The sequence below is a fragment of the Micrasema longulum genome, unplaced genomic scaffold (assembly GCF_059751315.1).
Source record: "Micrasema longulum isolate JH-2025_06_02 unplaced genomic scaffold, ASM5975131v1 h1tg001381l, whole genome shotgun sequence".
NCBI classification, from domain to species: Eukaryota; Metazoa; Arthropoda; class Insecta; order Trichoptera; family Brachycentridae; genus Micrasema; species Micrasema longulum.
This window is the reverse complement of record NW_028278567.1, coordinates 274593-298906: the sequence shown is the minus strand read 5'-3', so window position 1 is coordinate 298906 and position 24314 is coordinate 274593. Positions and strand designations below refer to the sequence as shown.

Genomic DNA, 24314 nt, shown 5'->3' with positions numbered 1-24314 from the left:
GTTCACAATGGAGTCCCGTCCCTGACCCTGATTTATGGGAGCGAAGTATGGACTTATGGTAAAACAGGGATGAAAGTAGGCTGAATGCTGTTGAAATGCGATCTCTCGAAATCGAAATGCGAATGTGTGGTAAAACTATGTACGATAGATGCACAAATGTTGAGATCCGTACATTATGTAAGGCTGAGATAAGCACTATCGACAAAATCAAGAAAGGAGCTCTACGCTGATTTGGACATTTAGAGCGAATGGACAGCGAAATAACGGCCAAAAATATTCACAATGCGAATGTTGATGGATGCAGAAATAGAGGAAAACCGAGAAAGACATGGCATGATCAAATCCAACAAATGCTTGAAGATGGATATGTCAAAAGTCGGAATAATCGGCGTGCGTGCTTGAGAAAATGTGTAAATGTAGAGGAAGCGAAATCTGTATGGAAAGATAGAGTGATGTGGCGTTCTATCCTCTAAATTATTCTACTTGATTCAGTATATCTCCGTTCACACTAATTTCACGTTTAATTATACTTTCATCCCTTTCAAAAACCATTACTTTCGGTTTATCAGCATTCAACAGCAAATCGCTTTGCTTGTATACATGGTAGACTTTTGTTACCAAGAATTGCAGGTCTTCTTCGTTGCTAGCAAGAAGCACGGCATCATTAGGATACAAAAGACAATTTCACCCATTTTTGCTCCCATTCTTAAATATTTATTTAACCTAGTTTATTTTATCAATAATGCTTGTCTCAGCTTTGGATCTTAAATTTTGTTCACCTATCGTACATTTTTATACTATAACAATTATTATGTAGTACATAATTTTATTTTATTTTTTGTTATATCATGACGAAAGTCCTTTAGAAAATAAGACACGGAAACACCCACAAATTAAAATGCCGTCGATTACGCACTACTTATAAAGTGTTTATTTAATTACACCATTGCAAACACCTAATGATTTTGTAAAATAAAATCAAAACAAAATTGTTTTGTTGCAAAACTCTATTCAAATTTGGCGGCATCCGATTACTTGGTTATCGTAAATTTGTACATTTACATCCGTTAGAAAATGCGGAATAAATATTACTTATAGCTTAATGAAATTCAGATCAATTTTTTAAATATCGCTTATTGTATTTTCACAACAAGTATTATTTGATATTTTAAATTTAAAATCTGCCAAATCTGATTTCAATTTTGCCGATATTTGACATTTGCGCAAAAGTGCGCTAGTGAATTCATCTAGCGGTAAAATGTTGAACTAAAATTGTTCAATACTGTAGGTGTGTCAAATACTTTGCTGCGTCAAAATATGTCTTAACGTTATTTAAATAAGAGTCATTTTAGCGTCACGGAAGAGCGTACATCCAACATGAGCCCGGCTTGAATTTGTCATCTCAGATTGTTGATGTCGGGATATGTCACTTAGGGACAAGTTTCACATGAATTTTACTTGAAAAGTTAGTTAAAATACAGAAAATGGACAGCCAGGGAAGAAAAGTCATCGTTTGTGATAACGGCACGGGGGTGAGCGATATACTCTAAGCTGAATTCTTTATTTTCTTGTAAATCTCCGGGGCGAATCGCGTTGAGTTTGTGGTTATGCTCGCGTTGATTTTACGATTTTTTTTTACAAATCTCGCTGTTTCTTTACAGTTCGTGAAATGCGGATATGCAGGGAGCAACTTTCCCGCTCACATTTTCCCTTCCATGGTTGGGAGGCCGATAATCAGGGCGGAGAACAAAATAGGAGACATTGACATACAAGTAAGTGAACTTATACGAAAAATCTTCTATTCCATTTGAAATATGTATAATATTATACCAACGCGGAGATCTTCCGACGCCAGACATATCGTTCATTGATTTTCACTGTTAATTTTATTATAAATAGTAATTTGAAGGCATAATTCCTTATCTCCTGTGAGTCATTATTTGACAGATATCACTGAGTAGGTATCTCGTTGTAAAGTAAATATTATACTAAAGAACAAATTGACTACATGTCTTTGTTAATTTTTTAAAATATACCTACTCTTGAGGAACGCAGGACAAAAACTGACCTAATATTTTTATATAAAATCATTAATTCTAAATTCTATTGTTGCGAACTCCTGGATTTAATAAATATTAATTTACCAACACATAGAACTAGACAAAATAGTCTATATTATTGTCACCCTTCTCAAACCAACTATCTTTGTCACTCACCTATACCGCGTATAACCAGACTAGGAAATGAATGGAATTCGCCACTAATAAATATGACATATTTGTTCATACAACACACTGTTTAATCAAAACACATTTTTTTATTGCAGTAACATTAAGACTAAATTAATATTTTGTAATTAATAATGTGAAATAAATTGTTATTATTACATTTTATTATGAAATCAGTAACCGAAATATACTTATTTATGTCATTTTTATGAATGAAGTTATTGTCATCCAGGTTTAATGTAAAAAAAATCACTTCAAAGACAAACCGGCGAATCGCCGGCTTTGGGGGTCAGTGACAAATTGACCATGGCCGGCGATTCGCCAGCTTTGTGTTGCAATGGGTTAAATCGACATTTTTAACTCGAGTCTCCGTGAATTCAAGTCATATTTTTATAAATATTTTATGGTGTTCTATAGTAACGATTAACTAATTATTTTTATTTTATTTATTAAAAGAAAACAACAGCCATTACAACAAAAAAATATATATTTACAAATAAACCAATATTATGGGCCAATTATAGTTTTCTATACATTACTAAATACAATGTCAAAAAAAGAAGAAAAAAAGCGCACATTGAAATAGCCACTCCGCATCATTCCACACGTAAAAAATAAATAAAATATTACTATAATCACCAAATTCCTCCACGGACTGGCGGCGGACTTCTTCAAAGCTGGATTCCAAAAGTGGATTAGTCGTCAACAAAAATGCGTTAAAAAATCTGGTGATTATGTTGAAAAATAGTTAAGAAATTAAGCTTTCCAATGATTTATTTTTCAGTTCAAATAAAAAATGCCTTAAACCTGAAAAAAAATTGAGAACCTTATTTTTTACACAACCATCGTATATATATTTTTGTTATTTTTATTTATCTTTTTATACCCATGTATTATTATTGTTTTAAAATTTTTGTATATCTAACTAACTCATCAAGAATTGTTCGTAAATAACTAAATGAATAAATATAATTGATTATTTATTTTACAATGAGAAACTTCAGCCCTACGGCAAATAGAAAAAAAAGTATCAATATATATCTATATATTTTGTGTTTTTAAATTAATAATTATACTTTTTTATGTATTGCAGGAATTGTGTATCGGCGTAAGTATATTTGTATCTGTACTGTTTTGTTAGAGTTCACTGCACCATTTTACATAACATGTTTTCTCAAAAAAAATTTTCTCTTTGTACTAAGTTGATTCTTGTACGAGGGTTGATTGATACGCTCCATCCCTGACCTGGGCTGCCATACAAACGCTGAGGGGCGTGGGTTTAATAGGTATATGGCAACCATTAAAATCGAACATCGTATAATGGTATCTCGCCTAGACAAATCGGGCTGCTCTTGGAAAGCTGAAACACGATTTCAGAAATAAGGAAATCCCAAACAATCTGAAGGCCTGAGTGTTCTGCCTGTGACAACATACAGTCTCGAAACCATGTCGCTCACTGCCAGAAGTGTTTGCAAAATAAGCGCACTCCATGGAAAGACAAATTTCGGGGTCTCCTAAAGATACCGTACAAAGGTGACCGATATCGCAGAAAGAGTGCGGGTCATGTGGCGAGAGAAGTTGATAGGTGGACTCCCAGAATACTCAATCGGAGACCCTGCGAAAATAGAAGGAAAGTAGGGAGACTACAGAGGAAATGGACTGATGATATCGTCGAAATCGTGGGCCATGGATGAAACAGAGGCCTATATCCAGCAGTGGAGAGAAACGAGCTGATAAGAAGAAGAAAAAGACTCACAAAAATAGACATTCCATACATTATTTATTTATTTCAAAGAAACAAACAGTCGACAATGATATAATAACATTTTTTTAATATATGGTTTAAAGACAGACCAGCGAAGTTTCTAAATAAGAATCATACATATTATTAAATTGTGTTACAACAAAAGGGTGTGTTTATGTGTATTTGTATCAGAGTAAGTGTGTGTAAGTGTGAGCATCATTAAATAGAATGTGGGATCGTATTGCAGCCAGAAATAGTGAGTCTTAATTTATTTAAAAATAAATTAAGGGTCATGTAAAATATATCAATAGATGAATAAAAAGCATTATAGTTAGAGCAAGAACGATAGAGGAAAGAGTGTTGTGCATAGTTAGTGCTACAGACTGGCAGATGGAATAAATACTTATTTCTTGTCACGCGAAAGGGGACATTAAGATTAATTTTGGAGAGTAGGTTAAAAGAGTCTACTTTATTATAAGCCCTAAGTGTCATGGCGGCCGTTATTTTGTCATCTTTTGACAGAGAATCAACCACTCTCAGGAGTGTCGTTGTCATTTTTAGAGTTTAGAGAGTGTTAGGTACTAGTAAAAATTTAAAATAAAAATGTATTTCTATACACTGAACAAGAACTCCCTTTAGCATTGTTTTCTGAATCTTGACCTTAGAGTAATAACCTAATTGAGTCGCCTATATTGAGAAAAACCATTCTATGACCATGAACTTAGCTACAGATTACAGCAATACAATGGGCCGTAGGCACTCGCGTTGAGAATTGCAAGCGCAAACCGAAACCATCCATTACACGTTTGTTCTTGTAAAAAACAAACTAAAACCAAATCAAAAATTTGGAACGCTTTTGATTTATGCAATAGAGCTTAAGTTAAGGGCTCCTCTGGAGAATTATTGCTCCGAGATCTTGACCGTAGTAAACATTGTTTTAAAAATGGACACTTGCAGTTTCATCGGTGTTAAAAACGGACAACTACATGTTTTTATTTAAAAAACAGACGAAGGCCTTTTAAAAATGTGTTTTTTTATTTGAATAATAATTATCTTAGATATTTGAAGTGCACAAAATGCATTTCTATCCGTTTTTTAATGAAGGTATAAAAATATATTTTATATTAGTTTCTTGTATATCAGAAACAGAAAATCATCTCTACTCACTTACTTATCGGGTCCAGACTTCAGACCTTGCCACTCCAGTGTGCAGCGACAGATATCATCCTCAAATCACTATCATCACAAGTTAACTGCATTTGTGGACACCGCGGCAGATGAGGATCATCCTGCACCTCTCCACAATCGCAGTTCATGTCATCTCTCTCCAGAAAACCCCACCTCCGTTGGTTGTATTTGCACCTAGACACCCCTACCCTTAGTCTATTGAGAACTTTCCACGTAGGGAAGTCCAAACTGCGGGCGGTGTTTGTGCTTTCAGATGGCATTATCCAGAGCCTATCGCCGAGTTCCTCTCTCCACAGACCCTCTCTGCGTTTTTCTGCAGAGGTCTCCGAGTCAGTTGTGACTTTGAGGAAACTCCTTTTCGATCCCAGTCTCGGAGGAGCCATTCGATGGTCGTAAAGGTGGGGTCTGGAGTCATGGATCTGTTTGTGTCTCTCTGTGTCCGCTGCTACGTTTCTCCTAATATTGGGTGGAACGATTCCTATTATAGGATAAAGTCTACAAAAAAATTATGAAAATGGCTACTATCCCAGTTTGGTACTAAGGTCCTCAAATGTTCTACCGGGAAACTATAGAAATGTCGGAGTGTTGCCCGAAGAAGTGCGTACAATCCCTCCTGGACTACATCGAAAAGCAAGGTACAAATACATTACCCGACCACTTTGAAATGCGTCAGGAGTGGAGCATATCACCGACCCTCGTAAACGTCTCTTTGTCTCCCCTCTGTGCTGTTAATTAAAAAAATGGCTTATTTTGCATGCTCCTAAAAAGGACAAACCCTCCGAGCTATTGCAGGTAAGTTGAATAACAAGACAGCAAAAATTCTATGCAATAAAATTAATATTTGAAGCACTAACTGTGAGTTTTCATGCAAAATAATATACATAACTGCGTATTGATTTTTTGCAAAATTACTAAATTATAATTGATATGCCAAACTGTTTTGGAACCCAAATTTCCCTTTTTCATATTTGCATACAAACCATCACGCCGTAGTAGGCAGAGAGGATAGAATGCCACACCGCTCTGTCTTTGCATACAGACCTCGCTTCCTCCACAGTAATACGTCTGCGCATGCATGTCCGCGGATTATTCCAACATTTGATATGTTCATCTTCGAGTATTTGTTGGATTAGGTCATGCCATGTCTTTCTTGTTTTCTACATCCATCAAAATTTGCATTGTAAATCCTTTTAGCTGTTTGTCTGATTAAAAATACTCTCATTAAAAATTCAGTATTATCAAAATTTCTCTGTCTCATTAAACAATAAATCTAGTAGTAACATTCGACAAAACCCATAAATCAAAATTTTATAACGTACTAAAAATAGTCGAGAATTCCTTAAAACCATACCAGTCTGACATTGTCGCGAAAGCGATGAAACCAATTTTTGGTCTATTAAGGTAGTGGATTAGACTGTGTGTGATGTTCGCCTCCTAGGGTAATGTTTGGCGTGTTCGCCTACCATGCTCGAGGTCCTGGGTTCGATTTCTGGGAGAGTCAACATGAAATATTTTACTATAAGGTGGTTTCTCACTGTATTTAACTGTCTCTGGATTAGAACCTGAAGCGTAAGACTGATCATCTTGCTTTCCCGTAACACATGATCGAGATACACAGCATGTGGTTTTCCACCATCAGGTGCTAATTAATTAATTAGGTTTCCACTTAGAAATTTGTTCTACAATATTTTGAGTTTGTCCAAATTTTTGTAGACAAGGACTGGATTCAACTCCCCGGGGAGCTGTTTATATTAACATAAGCATAAATAAAGGTTTCAGCTCTTTAACTTCACAAACATCAACAGATGGAAGAATCGAAGGAATATAGATGTTCAAATATAGGCAGAATGGTGAATGTTACACAGTGTGTAAAGTGGCCACTTAGACCAGCCATTGACAGGTCATAAGCCCTGTAGATGCCTAGACTTCTATATTACCTTCTCTTAAATGTTCTTCATCTCTGTTGTAATATGTTAATATTGTTAACTTTTAAATTTTTTGCTAACCAGGACCTAATGGTTGGGGACGAGGCCTCCAAACTGCGATCTATGTTAGAAGTCAACTATCCAATGGAAAATGGGGTAATTATATTATTTATTAAATTATACGTCATAAAAAACAAACCTTTCCCTCCAACCAATTATTTCAGGATGCTGAACTTTTGAAGCTACGAGAAAACTAGTTCCATTGTTACGTACTGTATTTAAATTTTCCATACTGGCAACTCATATTTATTCATATTTTCTATACTGGCAAAAATAACTCAATCAGTTTTGGAATATGGGATAGCTGGATGGGGATGTGCAAATGACACACTGATCAAGCAAATAATAATTGCACAAAAAGCTTTAATAAAAATTATCTCAAGAGTCCCAATCAGAACTAGCTCCCTCGGTATATTTGAAAATCTTAATGTCAAATCTATTAAACAACTTTATGTGAAAACTTTGTTACTATACGCACGTAAACATTATTCCCTACCTTCCGTTACAAATACAAGAGTTACTAGATACTCCACCCTGATGCTGCAAAAAAATAAAATAATAAATACAACCTTCGGTCAAAGAGGATTGACCTACTACTCGGTTAAAGTGTACAATCTACTTCCATTATCCATAAGGACAATTAGTAAGTTCTCACAATATAAAATTGCTATCAAGAAATGGATAGTGGAGGTGGGTTGCGCACGGATCGATGAGTGGATCAAGCCAAATATGTAAAATGTATGCACTGTTTATGATTTTTTTTGTTTTTTATTGTTTATTATACAAACAAACAAACCATCACGCCGTTTCTCCGTAAGGGTAGGCAGAGAGGATAGAACGCCAGAACACTCTATCTTTGCATACAGATCTCGCTTCCTCTACATTCATACATCTTCTCATGCACGCGCGCCGATTATTCCGATTTTGACATGTCCATCTTTAAGTATTTGTTGGATTTGGTCATGCCATGTCTTTCTCGGTCTTCCTCTATTTCTGCATCCATCAACATTCGCATTGTAAATATTCTTAGCCGTACTCTCGCTGTCCATTCGTTCTATGTGTCCAAACCAGCGCAGAGCTCCTTTCTTGATTTTGTCGATAACGTTAATTATAATTAGGTTAATTGGATTAATTACGTTTTTTTTATTGTTTTTATTTTGTTAACTTTGTTAAATAGCTAATCTTAGGCATGTTTCACATTTTGTAAAATGTTTCCCTCGGCACGGGACACCCCAGTGAGGGAACATTATTTTGTATAAAAAAAGAATACAAACAATGTAAAAGTATAAATAAATAAAATATATAAGACTAAATAGGAATCGAGAATGAATTTTAGGAAAGAATTTATATTAATCCGTCTCGAATAGGACCAAAAAGGAATGTTTGGTAAGTTCAATGCCTCTCAGGCATTGAGCTCTGATAACAGCGGGATTTTATTGTTACTCACTTTTAAAGTTCTTCCGGTTGTTTCTTATATGGAGCACTTCACTATTGCTGCAGCACGGATACCGATATCGTGTAGATGATGATGAACTGTATAATTTAGCTGTTTATATTTGTACTAATATGCTGACGCAGGATATGATAAAGATTTATCAGAGAAGCAACTTTTCACATGTGACTTGCTCACAGGACGGTAGAAGCACAAGAGTTTTGAAATGGGAAGGATTCGGGAAGGAATAGGATCTTTACAATCTTATATGAGTTGCCAGTATAGAAAACGTAAATTCAGTACGTAACAGCCATCAATGTCTAAACTATGTTTTTATGTGCCAACATTTTATTTCCTAAAAATTTTAGTTTATCTAGTCGAAGATTGAATAGTTTACTTGAAATCCCTTATTGTAAATCCAGACTCGGGCAAAGACACCCATTTTTCATAGCTCCGAAACCGTTCAATGCATTTCATAAGGACAATATTATTAGAATATTATAGAAAACAAGAAGTTTTAAGGATCGTAAAAGAAAGTTTAGTGTCAAGTATAATACCCAAATCTCGTATTCTAGACACAGATGATAATATTTCATCGTTCAGTGAGTAGTCGTATATGATTGGATTTCCCAGACGAAAAAATCTCATAACCTTGCACTTACTTAAGTTGAGATGTAGATTATTGGATGAGCACCAGGCGCTAAAAGACAATAAGTCAGATTGTAATAGTGAACAATCGGAAGGGCATCAATCTGTTTGAGAATTTTAGTGTCATCAGCAAACAGCCAAATCGATGAAGTAAGGAAAGCATTTTTTATATCATCGATGAACAGATTGAATAGCAAAGAAGCAAGGTGAGCACCCTGTGGTACACCCGAAGATACTGCTGTTTACTAAGTTAGTCTTCTTTGTTTATTCTCAGATGTAAAAATATTTTTTTTAAAGTACGAGTATATTGTTAAGTGTCCTCGGCACGGGTAACCCCAGTGAGGTTACTGCATCTGCCCATGGATCAGTTTATATTTTATTTTATTAGGAAAACCAACAGTTCTGCATATTTATTGTTAACATTAAGAATGATTGTGTGGACTCAACCAATAATATGTTTGTATATTCAGGTGGTGCGCAACTGGGAGGATATGTGTCACGTATGGGATTACACATTCGGTCCCAGTAAGATGGACGTGGATCCTTCGCAGACCAAGATCTTGCTAACCGAGCCGCCCATGAACCCAACCAAGAACAGAATGAAGATGATCGAGGTATCTTCCACTATGCTTTCAATACGTTTTAAAATTAATAATTTTAGGTGTGTCAAAACCTCAGAGTAATAATTCTCTAGAGAAGCCCATAAGCTCTATTACATAGAACAAAAGCTTACAGTCCTTAAAATATAGCTTGATTAGAATGACAGTTGTCAGCAAAAGTGACAACATAACTTTGTAGTGACGTCTAAGCAGTGATTTATATTGACACACGAAAAATCATTCATATCTGGCATGTTAATTTATTTTTTTAATACAATGCTTGACATATAAATCAACATAATTATATCAAATCAGCTTTAAAACTTAACCAAACTAAATTATTAACGACGTTCTTACAAGGTTACACCATTTTGCAAAAATGTTAGAGATGGGACAAATTGATGAATGTAAATCGATCAAATAAAAAAATATTCATTTGTTGCTGTTCATGAAAAAAACTATTTAATGTCTTATTTTTTAGTAAATAATTGTCTTAAACACACTATAATAAGCAATTTTCGGAAACAGAGTTTCATGATTGCACAAAAAACTGATAAAATCAATTTGATCGGTACATGATCAGTGATCAGTAATTTCCCATCACTAGTTTGGCAGCTGTCATTTGAATCGAGCTATATTTTAAGGACTATAGTTAGTTTTTTTAGTAGTTTTCCCAGACTGCAAAGATCATCAATATAATTATTCTTTCAGTCAGAGGCTTTGCAGTCCTATCTGTCGCACACAAATAATCCAAAAATGCCCAGTTCTTTCTATGATTCCTTCCAGCAGTACAAACTTTATCTGCGCGAGAATTGCTATCCCGGTAATTTAATCACCGTAGGCTTAAACTGTGATAACGGATAGTCAAATAAACTTTCAAATCGAAAAGTCTAATACTTGAATTCAGTATTTCAAATGAAGCGTTGACCTTTTTTTTTACTTATTACCCTTTGTTGCATGTGTGCGATCTGCGGTGTTCACTTTAATATTAACAATTATTTTTAGTATTTATCTCTCATTTTAATTTTTTGACAACATACAAAAATTAATCCCGATAAAGTATTATTATTACAATAATAAATTTATCTCTAAATTATTTTTTTAGACATGTGCTATGGCGCACTTGGTTAGACGGCTAACTGTGAAACTGGCGTCGCAAGTTCGATTCCCGCCAGTTGCAAGAAAAAATCCATGAAAGATTTTTTCTCAATTGGTCTGGGCGTTGTGGTGTATTTTTCATTACCTCCTTCCATATCTCTTCCATCCCACCCGCTGACAAGCCTCAAAATAGAGGCTTAGCGGGTTATTCCTTTAATTAAATTTTTCTTAATGAATTACTTAATAAATTTTCACAGACGATGTTTGAGAAGTACGGGTTCGACGGAGCATACGTAGCCATACAAGCCGTTCTCACCCTTTACGCACAAGGCCTGCTGTCTGGGGTCGTGGTGGACTCAGGTAACCTAACTGTTGTTTTTACATTTTTATTAAAGCCACATTTACTGTATAGCATAGTCAATGAAGAAATTGGTTTGATATTTCTGCACAAAATAATATCTAACTAATTATATAGTTTATTTCTTAACTAACATTGACGCAGCAGCCTCCTATAGGAAGTGTTTTGAGGGTACAGCGGTGAACCAGGCTTGGACACCCGCTTCGCATGTCCACGGGAGAACCTTAACCAATGTTGCCTCTTCAAACCTGCGGGCTTCCGCCGTCTTGAAAGACCGTCGATGACGATCTTTCAGCTTTCTTCGGCGGAACCTAGTGACGCGGGATTGACACGGGAGGAGGCGAGAGTGTTGGCTAGTGTTAAGACCTCCTGGAGGCGTTCGGTGATGTCCACAGATGTGGAAAAGGAATCGGCCAGTGCTGAGTGTTGACATTTCAATCATATTGGAAATATATCTAATGAATCTCTTTGTGGTATTTTTCAATATACTTTTATACCAGTATTAAAATACTATTAAATATAGCTACATTTCGCGAAGTTAATAATAATAATTATTTTCTAAATTACGTTTTTTAAGGGACTGACAAAAATAATATAAATGGAGGTTAATGTAAAAAATCCATTCAATTTTTTTTATATCGTATTCATAAATAATAAATGTTTTTAAAACACAAGAAACCATTTTTTAAATTACAACAAAAACACGAAGATGGCGGCAATAATTTCAATTATCGATTTAACTTACCAACAAATTGGTATAATATGATAGAGACTAACTTCAGACTCTTGTGCTGTCAGTTTTCAGTGGGGATTGCAATTTTTTCCGACCAACAAGTTAGTATAATGATCAGAGACTAACTTCAGACTCTTGAGTTGTCAAAAACACGAAAATGGCGGCGATAAATGTTCGCAAAACACACTAAACTGTATTTAAAATTACAAAATTCTATAAAAAAGTTGGTATAATGATAGAAACTGACTTCAGACTCTCAAGCTGTCCGTTTTCAGTGCGGATTGCAAATTTCTCCGATGTTTATGTAAATCGCGGGAAAATGCAAATTGCGGGGATGTTATTTCGGGGTTGCACTGTAATTACTATTTATACGAAATACTCTTTACCAAGTAGAGAATCTTCAAAGTATATCTGTTTTCCACAAGCTTACTTAAGGAGGAAATAACAGCAACTGAGTTTTAAGAATTGAAATACAGCAAACATTTTTGTATGAAGAAATAAGCTGAAGTAATCTGCTAGTTTCTTCGTTAGGCTGGGCGCTGGTTTATATTTATTTTTGGGGGAAGATATTTACGATAACTGTAATTTATAATAAATAACAATTATTTTATTGAATTTACAATAAACTATAAAATATTATTATCGTTAGTCAAATACAATGGCAAGCTGCCCACAATCACTTAATTGGACAATTCGCCCTTGCTACGTATGTCTGGGAGGAAACAGTGTGAAAATCTGTTGATTTATATTAATAGGAGACGGAGTGACACACATCTGTCCCGTATACGAAGAGTTCTCCCTGCCTCACCTCACTCGGAGAATGGACGTAGCCGGCCGGGACATAACCAGGTATCTCATCAAGGTAAGACGTAACTGTCAATATTTTTGTTACTATAGGATGGGACGCGTGAGTTGATTTGAGGTTAAATGAGAAAGATGGATTACAATTGAAGTTATTTATTAAGTAGTTACACACGAGTTACGTCTTATTCTTTCGTACAGGAGGAATTTACAATAGCGGAGAGCTGGTGGCCGGGTGACACGAAATGCCAAGATGAAATGTAATGAGTTCTTCCGATGCACGACGTTTGATATCTTGTCCGAGCTGACGTTGCAGCGGACTATGCGTTGCCGGCCCAAGCGGAGTTCGACCTGTCAACCTCACGGCTGTTGGTGTCGCCCTCCACATTACTTCAGGCTCTTTTGAAGTTAGCACTTGAGACTATTAGACAGCCAGGCTGGGATCTCCTTCAATTATAAGGCTGTTTAGTGGACCGTACAATAAAGTTGAATTGAATGAAAAGTTGAACACGTAATCGATTACGTGAATTTAGATCTGTGATGATACGTCTGAACTGCGGCCTAGTGATGCCTTTATACCTCAGTCTGGCACCAACAAACGAATACTTGAAGTTAAGAACTTTATACAATATCAATAAATCAATATAGTTGCATTGATTTTGTAAAATTTTCGCAGTTTAATGAATATTAGGTATTTTGACTGGATAATAAAACTAAGCCGGCTCCTGGATACTTCCCACATACCCATTTCATCTCTGATGGGTTTGGGTTTTCTTTATGATTTAAGTTGCTCCTGTTGCGAGGATACGCCTTCAACCACTCGGCCGACTTCGAGACGGTGCGCATGATGAAGGAGAAGCTCTGCTACATCGGGTACAACATCGAGCAGGAACAGAAGCTGGCGCTCGAGACCACCGTGCTTGTGGAGCCCTATGTGGTAAATCTACATTATTAAATCTATGTTTTCCACTATACTCGAGACCGTGAATCTGGCTATTATTTTTTATCGGATAGGTAGAAGAGGCGTCGAGGGAGGAGATGCAAGCAATAAACGGCAGCTTTAAAAAAGAGCCCCGCATTCAGCAGTACGAAGGCTGTCTGGAGATCAGATATTTATTTCACCATTATCATCGTCACATGGCCATTTCTGTCCACTGCCGAACGCAAGTGATGTCCCATCTCTGTTGCAATCAATATCTTTTCATGCACATCATAATCTCGGGATTATCGACGTACCGCGCAACACTGGATGAAAATGTGCAGTCAAATACACATTCCTTCTAGTCTCTAAACTGTTGCAGTCGAGCATACCCCGGAGAAACTCGGTCGGGTAGAGCCGAGGATAATACCCCGTGTATATCTTTTGTTAATTCCAGTTGCCAGATGGGAGAGTGATCAAAGTGGGCGGTGAGCGGTTCGAGGCTCCTGAGATCCTGTTCCAACCTCACCTCATCAACGTGGAAGGTCAGGGTATTGCGGAGATGGTCTTCAACACAATACAGGTAATATACAGGTCTTACCTTTTAAGGTATATATTGTGCGCTAGTTTAGGAGTGTGAAAAAAGTTAAAACATTCGTCATCGTGACAATATGAGCTAGTGGATGCAGCCAACAATCTATTAGAAATGTACTCAGACCAGAGAAAATCTGACTAACCTGGTGTTGAGTCCTCTTCCTTGTCGGCGATCAGCTCGCGCTGTCAGGGAAATTGGTGATCCAGGAATGCTGCAGGCACACAATTTCGTCTGGAGACAGCGAATGGTGTGAACGGCGATGGATTGATGATAAATGTTTACGACGTTGTGCGATTATAGGCGAAGTTATAATAACTTCAACGGAATAGCGAAAATACTTTTCAGCAATTCGAAATGCGTGCGAGCGAAGCGAAGAGCGGGGGGGACAAGCAGTGTAGCCAAACCAACAATGTCCCGTCAGGCGTGGGAACCTCACAAAACCAAAATTAGCCAGTATCTACTTACATATGATTCTTCTGGCTAAAATAAATTAAAACAAAGTATCGGCTCAACCAATACCCCCACTTTTTATAACTTCTGTTTTTTTTTTGGTTTGATCATGAAGAAATATAAAATTTTTGCTAAAATAGTTTTTTTTTCAAATTGATAGTGAGTCACTAGTCTTTAAAAACAGTTTTAGGAAAGGGGCGGGCGCTTTAATTGTAGCGTAAAGGAGTTGTTCTAGATCGATATATTAAGATTTTTTTGTGTTACCATTGCAGGCGGCCGATATCGACATACGCAACGAGCTGTACAAACATATCGTCCTGTCCGGAGGCTCCACGATGTACCCGGGCCTGCCCTCGCGCCTCGAGAGGGAAATCAAACAGCTGTATTTGGAGCGAGTGCTGAAGAACGACACGGACAAGCTAGCTGTGAGTGAATTCGCGTATATTATTTTGAACAGAATGTTCTTCTCCGGGTGGACGTCGTGAGCGTCCGTCCATGGATGAGAAGGAACCACCAGGAAAACGGAAAAGCTCGTTGTGAGAACAGGTGGCTGAGAAAGTTTGACACTTAGCCTCACAATGGCGGTTAATAACTAAAAAAAAGGCAGGAAAAATGTATTGCCACGCCGCAACAATAATATTACATATGTGTTCTTTCATTTAGTAGCTCAACTCCTCACTAGAATTCATTCATATTTCAGTTTTTATATTTTTCTGACCGTAAGATGCACTGCACTTTCTTGCTCTTAAAATAGTATTATCGTCCAAAACATTTTTTTTCTAATGATTGATTGATAAATTTTGGGGCGCGTCTCATGGTCCGATGCGTCTTATCGTCCGCAAAATACGGTATCAGGTTTTTTAAGCGCGTGTTTGATTGGACCAACCACCAATGTGGCTTGGGACCATAGTTCTGTAAAATTGCGGTACCCCGGCTGGTATTCTGAACGGAATTGCGCGCAAAGAGATCTTTCTGTTAGTGTGTATTTAGTACGTAAATACGTGTTTAAAATGTGATTTCTACAAACGCTTTTACATTCAGAATACCACCCCTGGTTCGATTTTTATTAAGTCTAATTAAGAACTGATTTATGATTATATTAGTTTTCTCGTATTGCTAACTTGAGTTATTAATTTTGTTTTTTTTTTGTTGGTAGGCGCAGATGTTATTATATCTTTTTTTTGTGACAATTTTATTCAAACTAAATTTCCTTGATTTTAATATTGGCTCCTTTTTGTAAATATATATATTTTTTAATACAGTCGTTCTTATTGTTGTGTCCCAGAAATTCAAGATTCGTATAGAGGATCCCCCGATGCGGAAGGACATGGTGTTCATCGGCGGAGCAGTTCTGGCCGAGGTGATGAAGGACCGCGACACCTTCTGGATCTCCAAGGCGGAGTACAACGAGAAGGTGAGCCATATTTCAACAGAGACGGAGAGGGTCATATGGAACCCCGTAGGATCAGCTCTATCATAACTCGATTCCCATTTTATAGTAAGCTATGTCACTCGCCGAAGAGGAAGTCTGTTGCCGGGTTGAGGCGCAATCGGAGAGGATAGCTTCTTTGAAATCTTAGAGGCGAATCATTTTTATCACCACTCTGTACAGATAGTGAAATGATGATGATAATGGGGATCCGCTGCGGCTACACATCTTAAACAAATTATTAAAATTCAAAAAGGTATTGCAAATTCAAATCTGGTTTGAGTAACTGGTTTGCTCGAACGGGAATGGATTTCTGCGATCAAATGTGGACTAACTGGTAAATGATTAATATGTATTTATAAATGTAAACTGTAATAATGTATAAAGTATCAATGATGTGAATAAACTTAATATATATGTATATGTATGTATAAAATGTAATATAAATGTGTATGTGCGAATATATATGTATATATGTGTGTGAATGTATGGTTATGAATGCATTACAAGTGCCCCGACTCAACACGGATTTTCTAGCGAGTCGGAGCAAGTTCACAGACATGGGTCGTTCCTGATTGTGTCGCTATAAACTGTGTCTCTGTCCTTAACAAATGTATGTATAATGAAATTAATAAATAAAAAAATATATAAAAAGGGCAAGAAATAATATCACTGTCAATATTCCTCTAATACACGAACACTCATCTAGTGGAACGGCAGGCCTGTTGACTGCTGCCAACAGGCCGGCTTCTCCTGAAGAGTTTTAAGTGGTTTCCTCTCCACGTGAGCAAATGCTGAGAAGTTCCCGATTGGTCCACATAAGTATATCCCCCCTGATCCTAACAGTTTAGATAAATTTAAAGAAATTTAATTGCAGAAAAATCCACCTTTTTATATATAAACCTTGTATATTATAAGCAAGGTAAATAATAAAGCAACTCCCATATAAAAAAAATATATATTAAAAAAAATATTCCTCTAATATATAAAAACATACATGAGCATCGTTTTAAAATTAAATATTACGTTTCTGAATTCGAAAGTTGAAAAAAATTACACACCCTACTGTACAGTCCTTAGAACAGGTTCCCCTCGCTAGGAGGACTCTTAAATTACCTTTGCATATAAAATATTTTATAGAGAAACTAAAAAATGACGAGTAACTGACTGATGTTTCGGTTTTGGTCAAAAATATTGTTACATATAATTTTTTCGTTTCAGGGATTCAACTGTTTGAAGAAACTGGGACCTCGCGCCAGCTAATTCCCTCTCTACATTATTACTAATGCAATTCTTCTACCGTAACTATATCGTAATGTTCTCTACCCTCGGGCGCACTTGTCTCCTCTCACGCGGGCGCTAACACACTAACAGATCACCGATTGCTCAAATCCGTTCTGCGGTAGATACGCCCAGTGGCCCGGCTCTTCAAGGGCCTGGGCTCGCAGGGCGAGATGTAATTTACGGGGACCCGTCACGATAGATCTACGCAGTGACGCCGGAGCTTATCCAGCACTGAACTGAACATCTACGAGAACAAGATACGCACGTTAGTCAATGAAGGAGTAAAAAAGCAAAAGTAGATGGTTGTCGGTGATACTGCCATAGAACAATTATCATTATTTGGAGTCAAAATATCAATAATTGAAAACTATAGTCCTTAAAATTTAGCTTCATTAAAATGACAGCTGCCAAACTAATGCCAATAATGATTTTTGAAATTATTGATCACTGATCATGTACCGATCAAATCGATTTCATCAGTTTTTTCAATCAAACATGAAACTCTGTTTCCGAAAATTGATATAAAAACGCAAAAACAAGCCTATTATAGTGCGTTTAATACAATTATTCACCAAAAAATAAGACATTTATACTTTTTTCGTGAACATTATCAAATATTTATTTTTTTATTCGATTAATTTACATTTTTCAATTTGTCCCATCTCTAACATTTTTGCAAAATGATGTAACCTTTTAAGAGCGTCGTTCATAATTAGGTTTTAAAGCTGATTTTATATATTAATGTAGATTTAGATGTCAAGCATTGTATTAAAAAAATAAATTAACACACCAAATACGAATGATTTTTTGTGTGTCAATATAAATCACTCCTTAGACGTTACTACAAAGTTATGTCGTCACTTTTTCTGACAGCTGTCATTCTAATCGAGCTATATTTTAAGGACTTTATAATGGCTTTTAGTCCCTAGAACAAATTTATGCAGTTAAAACATTTTCGTAATAATTGAGGCAATGCGGTATTACAGTATCACTGACAGATTCTATTTTCTGAATATTTTGTTTTTTATATTTTAATTTATAACATCTTACAATTCACATTTTTTTTTAAAGAGTAGAAAACAATTGAGGGCACTGGCATTCCTAAGGTGACACATTAAAAATAGCAGCAAGTACTGTAATAAAATATTGTGTCTCAGTTGTAACCAATCACAAAATAAGCCACTTATAATTTGGTATTGCCAGCGTTAAAATCAGTTGTAATTTGATTGATTATACAGCAAAAGCTATGTCACCTATACTGAATACACATCATTGACCTTAATGACTGGCCATTTCGTCTTTATTAGTTATTTTGACTATTGATTTATTATAGTTAGTGGTTATTTTAACTATTCATTAGTTGATATACTGGTTGTTTTGACTATTCATTAGTTAAATACTTGTTATTTTGACTATTCATTAGTTAAATATTGGCTATTCATGAGTTGAAATACTGGTTATTTTGATTTGCCTTAATTATTGGATATTTTGATTACTACACAGAACTGGGCTATGGTTCCGTGGCTAGTGTCACAGATTCGCATATCAGAAGTCCAAGGTTCGAATCCTTCTCTACTACAACTTGATTCCCATTTTTTAATACTGAGTTATATATGAGTGGCAAAGAGCCAAACCAGCCTATACAACAATTTTTTTTTAAATGAGTTAGTGGTAAAATTTGAGTCAAATTGTGTTCCTTTATAAGCCAGAAGTGCCTACACTTCAAAATTCTAAACAGTATTACTACTGCTATCTATCGTTTTTTTGGCGTAGCAATTTTTTCATTAAAAAAATCTATGCCACATGTGCCTATCAAACAATAAAATGGCATCCGCTGAAATATCAGATGAATCGCTCCACTCGGATTTTGGTGATGGCAGTGTTGAAGACAAGGATTATGTGCCAGATGCAGTTGATTTTGAATCGGAAGGTAAGTGTTTATGGATCACAATAACTATTTTCTCCAAAAATTATTTTTTTATGTCCAAAAAAATCGATTTTATTTGAATGTTGCTTAGGCATATTTGGCTTTAACGGTTTTAGTATGAATCTAAATGCATTTTTATTTGTTTAGATATTGAAAACTTGCATAATTCTACTGTGGATGCGGCAGCCGTGACAACTTCCTTCCACAAACAATCTGAAGAGGTAACAGAAAACCCCAGAGGAAGAAATAAATAACCCAATATGAAGATATGGAAAAAAGAAATTCGTAGGCAAAATTTTTTACGAGGACTGCAACATTTTTCTAAAGGAGGGAACATAATTAGAGCAAAGAAATGTATTGCAACAGGAGCCTGCAATAGCGATTGCAAATTAAAGTGCAGCACTACAATCTCAATCGAGCAACAAAGAAAAATATTTGATAAGTATTACTCTTTGGATTGGTCATTAAAAAATGCTTTTATAGTGGGTAAAGTTAGTACAAAACCGTCAAATGAAAATATACCAATCAAGCTTTATCTCGCAGGAACAAAACTAGAGTCTACCGCCTCCCGGATGAAAACGGTGATGATGAGAACACTATTGACATCAGCGATGGTAAAATAACACTCACTCTAAAACGAAATATTGAAGAAAATGTAGCCTTACCGGATGAAAGAGGCAGACACGAACCTCACAATAAAACTACTTCCACAGATGAATCATTTGTAATGAACTTTATTGAGAAAATTCCAGCGTACGAATCACACTACTCTAGATCGCATTCTTCAAAAAAGTATTTGTCTCCGAGCCTAAATATAAAGATTCTGCATGATCTGCTGCTGAAGAAAGAAATTAGTGAAAGGTGACAAGGTGGATTGGCTAAAAATAACTTAGATCAAATTTTTGAAAAGTGAACCGAAAAAAGAGTTTTACAAACATAACTATTCAGAGGATTCAGGTTTCGAAGAAGTTGATTAAAAATAAAAAAGTGCGAGGGCGTCCCTCTAGTTCTTTCGTCAACCAAGACCAAGACCTACTATATACTGGATATCCAGATGGAAAAACAATAACTGTTGAAAAGAAAAAAGATTTGATATCATTATTTGAATTCATCCCTCCCAAGTTGTCAGGCTCTACACGGGTTTAAAAACCAATAATGATGTTATTGGCGATGGACTTGACATCTATGATCAAGATATCGAAGATTTACTAGTTTTATTTTACTTTCATGACTGGATTTCTACTTTGGAGTAAGCCAAATGTGCCTATACTTGTGCCTATGCCATAAATATTGGATTGTTTTGTCATTTCTTTAAAGCCAAACATGCCTATGATTTTCATCAAGCATTATCTTGCCATGGTAACATACCTAATTTTTTTATTTTAATTGTATTTGTTAAAGTATGTATCTGTTCAATTAATAAAAATATTAAAAACCTAAAAAACACAACATTTAATTTATGATTAGCCATACGCTGTTAGTCCCATTATCTCACTTGAACATATTTGCTGTATAGGCTCCTTTGGCTCTTTGCCACTCATATAACTTGTTGAAAGTGGCCAAAAAAATAATTATGGCCGGGCATTTCATATTTATTATTTATTTAAAGTATTAATACAATGATTGTGTTATTATCGGTCGTTTCAAGTTTCGATTGATTATCTCGATTAGCCGCATTTATCGGTCCCCCCGACTGTCGCCCCGAAGCGTAAGACCGATCACCTTACCTTCAGGTGTAGGAGGAGCATACGGCACCGGAGAGAGGATGTATCCATTCCGGTAATGATGAATATTTGTATGACAAGCTAAGCGGGATGTACGTATAAAGATGAATGAAATGTTTGTTCTACTGTAAAATATTATAATCGTAATTATTATGTAATAAATATTTTATCTTTACCGATTTGTTTTATTTATTTTATCTGCCTTTAGATAAAAATTCATGTCCGCTCGTCCAGTTCGTTAGCAAAGATATGGTTTTCTAAGAAAGCGATGCCATTATCTAGTGGCCATTAGCCGTGATGCGGTGGGCGTAACAAGATGGCCGTCTTAACTGTGACCAGAGATGTCGATATAAAGAGCGCGGTGCTGTTATCTATCGATTGTGATCATCTCATTTTTTTAAGGTTATTTTTATAAAACTGAGACGTGTACGTCTTTGTCCATTTTCCGCCAAAGTAGTGGCCAACGCCACCCACCCACTGACAAACTTAGCATTATTAGTAATTTACATTTGTATTTGGGGACGGGGTGTGTATTTCAATGTTTAGTCCAAATATCACCGTTTTTGTCGGTCCAAATCATGTTTGGGCTAACTTTCAGATACAAAAAGTTCACCGAACATAAGAAAAACCTTCCACAACTGTTTCTACTGACAGCATATGTCATAGGACAGCTGTCCAGCAAATGATGGCACCACTGCTTGACGTTCTGCTCACAATCAGCGCTCTAGGAAACCTGAATGAGGACGTTTTGATTAAGTCATCCACCGTTACATGACGAAACTGCTCTTTTAGGAAACCATAGCTTTCTTAAATTGGTACGAAGGTTTTCACGGTCACTGTTATCAATCTGTCTCTTTTTTGGGTGATACCGTGTGTTGGATTTCACTGGATCACTCAGTTTATCCTGAAGATGGCTCCTGCAATGGTAGCCAAAACGTCGGAACAAATCCAACACAAACGGTATCACCCAAAAAAGAAACAAATTCATAGCTTTCTTATTTTCCACATCCATTCCTAAGTGGAGCATGAGGACATCGCCAGATGCCTCCAGGAGACCTTCTCGCCAGCCAGCACTCTCGCTTCTTCCCACATCACTCCTGCGCCCCTTAGTTTCACCGAATAAAGGCAAAAGATCATCATCCACAGCCTTCTAAGACAGCTTAGGTGTGAAGATGAAGGGTTATATTTTATAGCGCGTGTCCGAGTCAAGCCCATCATCGCATCCTCTTGAGGATGCAGTGGTGGGTCTCTAGCTGGGGTCTCTCTAGGTGGGGCTCTAGGATAACTAGCTAGAATCCCCAGTATATGTACGACTGAGCGCTAGGCTCCCAATAAAGATAAATTAATTCACTTTCGAGCCTGGCCTCAGTAGTCTTGACTCTTCTTATAGGCTGCAGCGTCCGTCCTCAGACTGCAATGTTGGTAAAAGTTTGCAGTTTTAAGTAAAATTTGGATAATTGCAAATAACTACCAAAAAAAATAATGACAAAAATACATATATACATATTTTTATCTATAAAACAATATCACTATCACTGGTTCTACAGCCTGCTGTGGGCCTTGGCATCTTCTATCCAGTCCTTCATCCACATCCCACTGCACTGCATCCAACCATCGAAGTTCAGGTCTACTTGGGCCACTGTGTGAAATATCTTATTGGGCACTCTCTCTTCAATCATTCGTCCCTAGTGCCCTGCCCATCGCAGCCACCCTATTATGTCGGATTCACTATGGATATTGTAGACCTCTTCGATTTACCATATTCAACTCCGTTTACCTTCACAGCTCCAAATGTCTTAATATAATATAGAGGAAAATATTTATATTTATTATTATTAAATATTTTCCTCTCATATATGAGGAGAGATATCTCATCTTTTTTACTCAATACCCAGCATTCAAAGCCATAAGTGAGTGAGTACAGGGCGCAATAATACATCAAAACTCCGTATTCATCGCACTCGCAAGATGTTATCCAGATATGCCAAAATCCGGGTAATTGGGTTAACTGTCAAAGTAAGTCGATGTCTTGAAAGAAAATACAAAATTTACTCTTTTATTGCTTTTGAAATAATACAGCAAATTAGAATCACGTTAAAAACTTACTTTAACACGTCCAGCAAAGTAAATTACTTTGACGAAGATTGTCACTAAAACATATCCTTTATTTCCTGACAACCGAATCCGAGAGGACGTTCGGTGTTTTACAACCTTTTTGAATACGTGACCTACTCACGAGTAGAAAAATAGCTAGCAACCCCCTCCAAGACCAACATTTGCCTGGCTTGAGGGGTCTTCTCATCGGGGGACACTTCTCAGGCTGGTACACCCCGGGACCCGGTACAGAGAAGGGACGAAGTCCTGTTTTAAGCCCAAAACTCCACGCCGGTTCAGTAACTGGTCCATGTTGTGTTATTTTCTTGATTTGATATGCCGGACCACGAACAATGGAAAAGATAAATGAAATTAAGATCTAGAGGGAGCACGCGTAGTGACAAATCTTAAAAAATCTGGCGCTACTCCCCCCCCAGGATGACCCCTGTATTTAGTAGCCTTACGTAATGAGATGTTTGATTACTGATTTTGGTTTATTACCTTTATGAGTCCAATCACCATTGTTGCAAAGTTCAAGAACAATGGCGCGTGATAACTACTTTTGACTACAGTGTGGATATCTGTTAAGGATATTCCATCTTTCCTGCAGAAGCTTCAAGATTATGGCGTTGAACTGAAAAATGGGCACTGAAATAACAGATGTTCGATACTCTGCGAAGAAATATCGCATGGACAATAGTCAACAAATACAAATATGGGAAGAATGGCGAATGTTACACAGTGTGTAAAGTGGCCACTTAAACCAGCCAATGACAGGTCATCAGCCCTGTAGATGCATAGACTTCTATATTACCTTCTCTAAAATGTTCTTCATCTCTGTTGTAATACGCTAATATAGGTAACTTCCTCGTAGCTTCGTGTCCGGTAAAGATTTGGGTCGTTTCGAAGGTACTTTGGTGATGACGACGGAAGTTCGCTGCATCAGCCATCGTCGGAAAAAACCTTTTAGTTTTATGATGCCAGTTTTTTATCTCAGGGTACAAACCTGCGAGGCCTAACGACCCTCAGATCTACACTATTTTACGCGATGCGGGGAAAATCAAAAACATTAAAATTC

General features: G+C 36.6%; 1 protein-coding gene across 2 annotated transcripts; it reads left to right on the top strand.

Annotated features, from left to right (window-relative positions):
* Window positions 1-1363: 1363 nt before the first annotated feature.
* Window positions 1364-19929, top strand: Arp2 (Actin-related protein 2). Of its 2 annotated transcripts, XM_088235491.1 has the most exons (12): window positions 1364-1532; window positions 1662-1772; window positions 3322-3336; window positions 7170-7241; window positions 9696-9839; window positions 11180-11282; window positions 12769-12875; window positions 13602-13751; window positions 14191-14316; window positions 15051-15203; window positions 16064-16192; window positions 17429-19929. In XM_088235491.1, exons 1-12 carry the CDS (start codon window positions 1485-1487, stop codon window positions 17468-17470), a joined length of 1200 nt encoding a protein of 399 aa, XP_088091617.1. In that variant the 5' UTR covers window positions 1364-1484; the 3' UTR covers window positions 17471-19929. The 2 variants fall into 2 exon arrangements, with proteins under 2 accessions (XP_088091617.1, XP_088091618.1); XM_088235492.1 differs by lacking the exon at window positions 3322-3336.
* Window positions 19930-24314: the final 4385 nt, after the last annotated feature.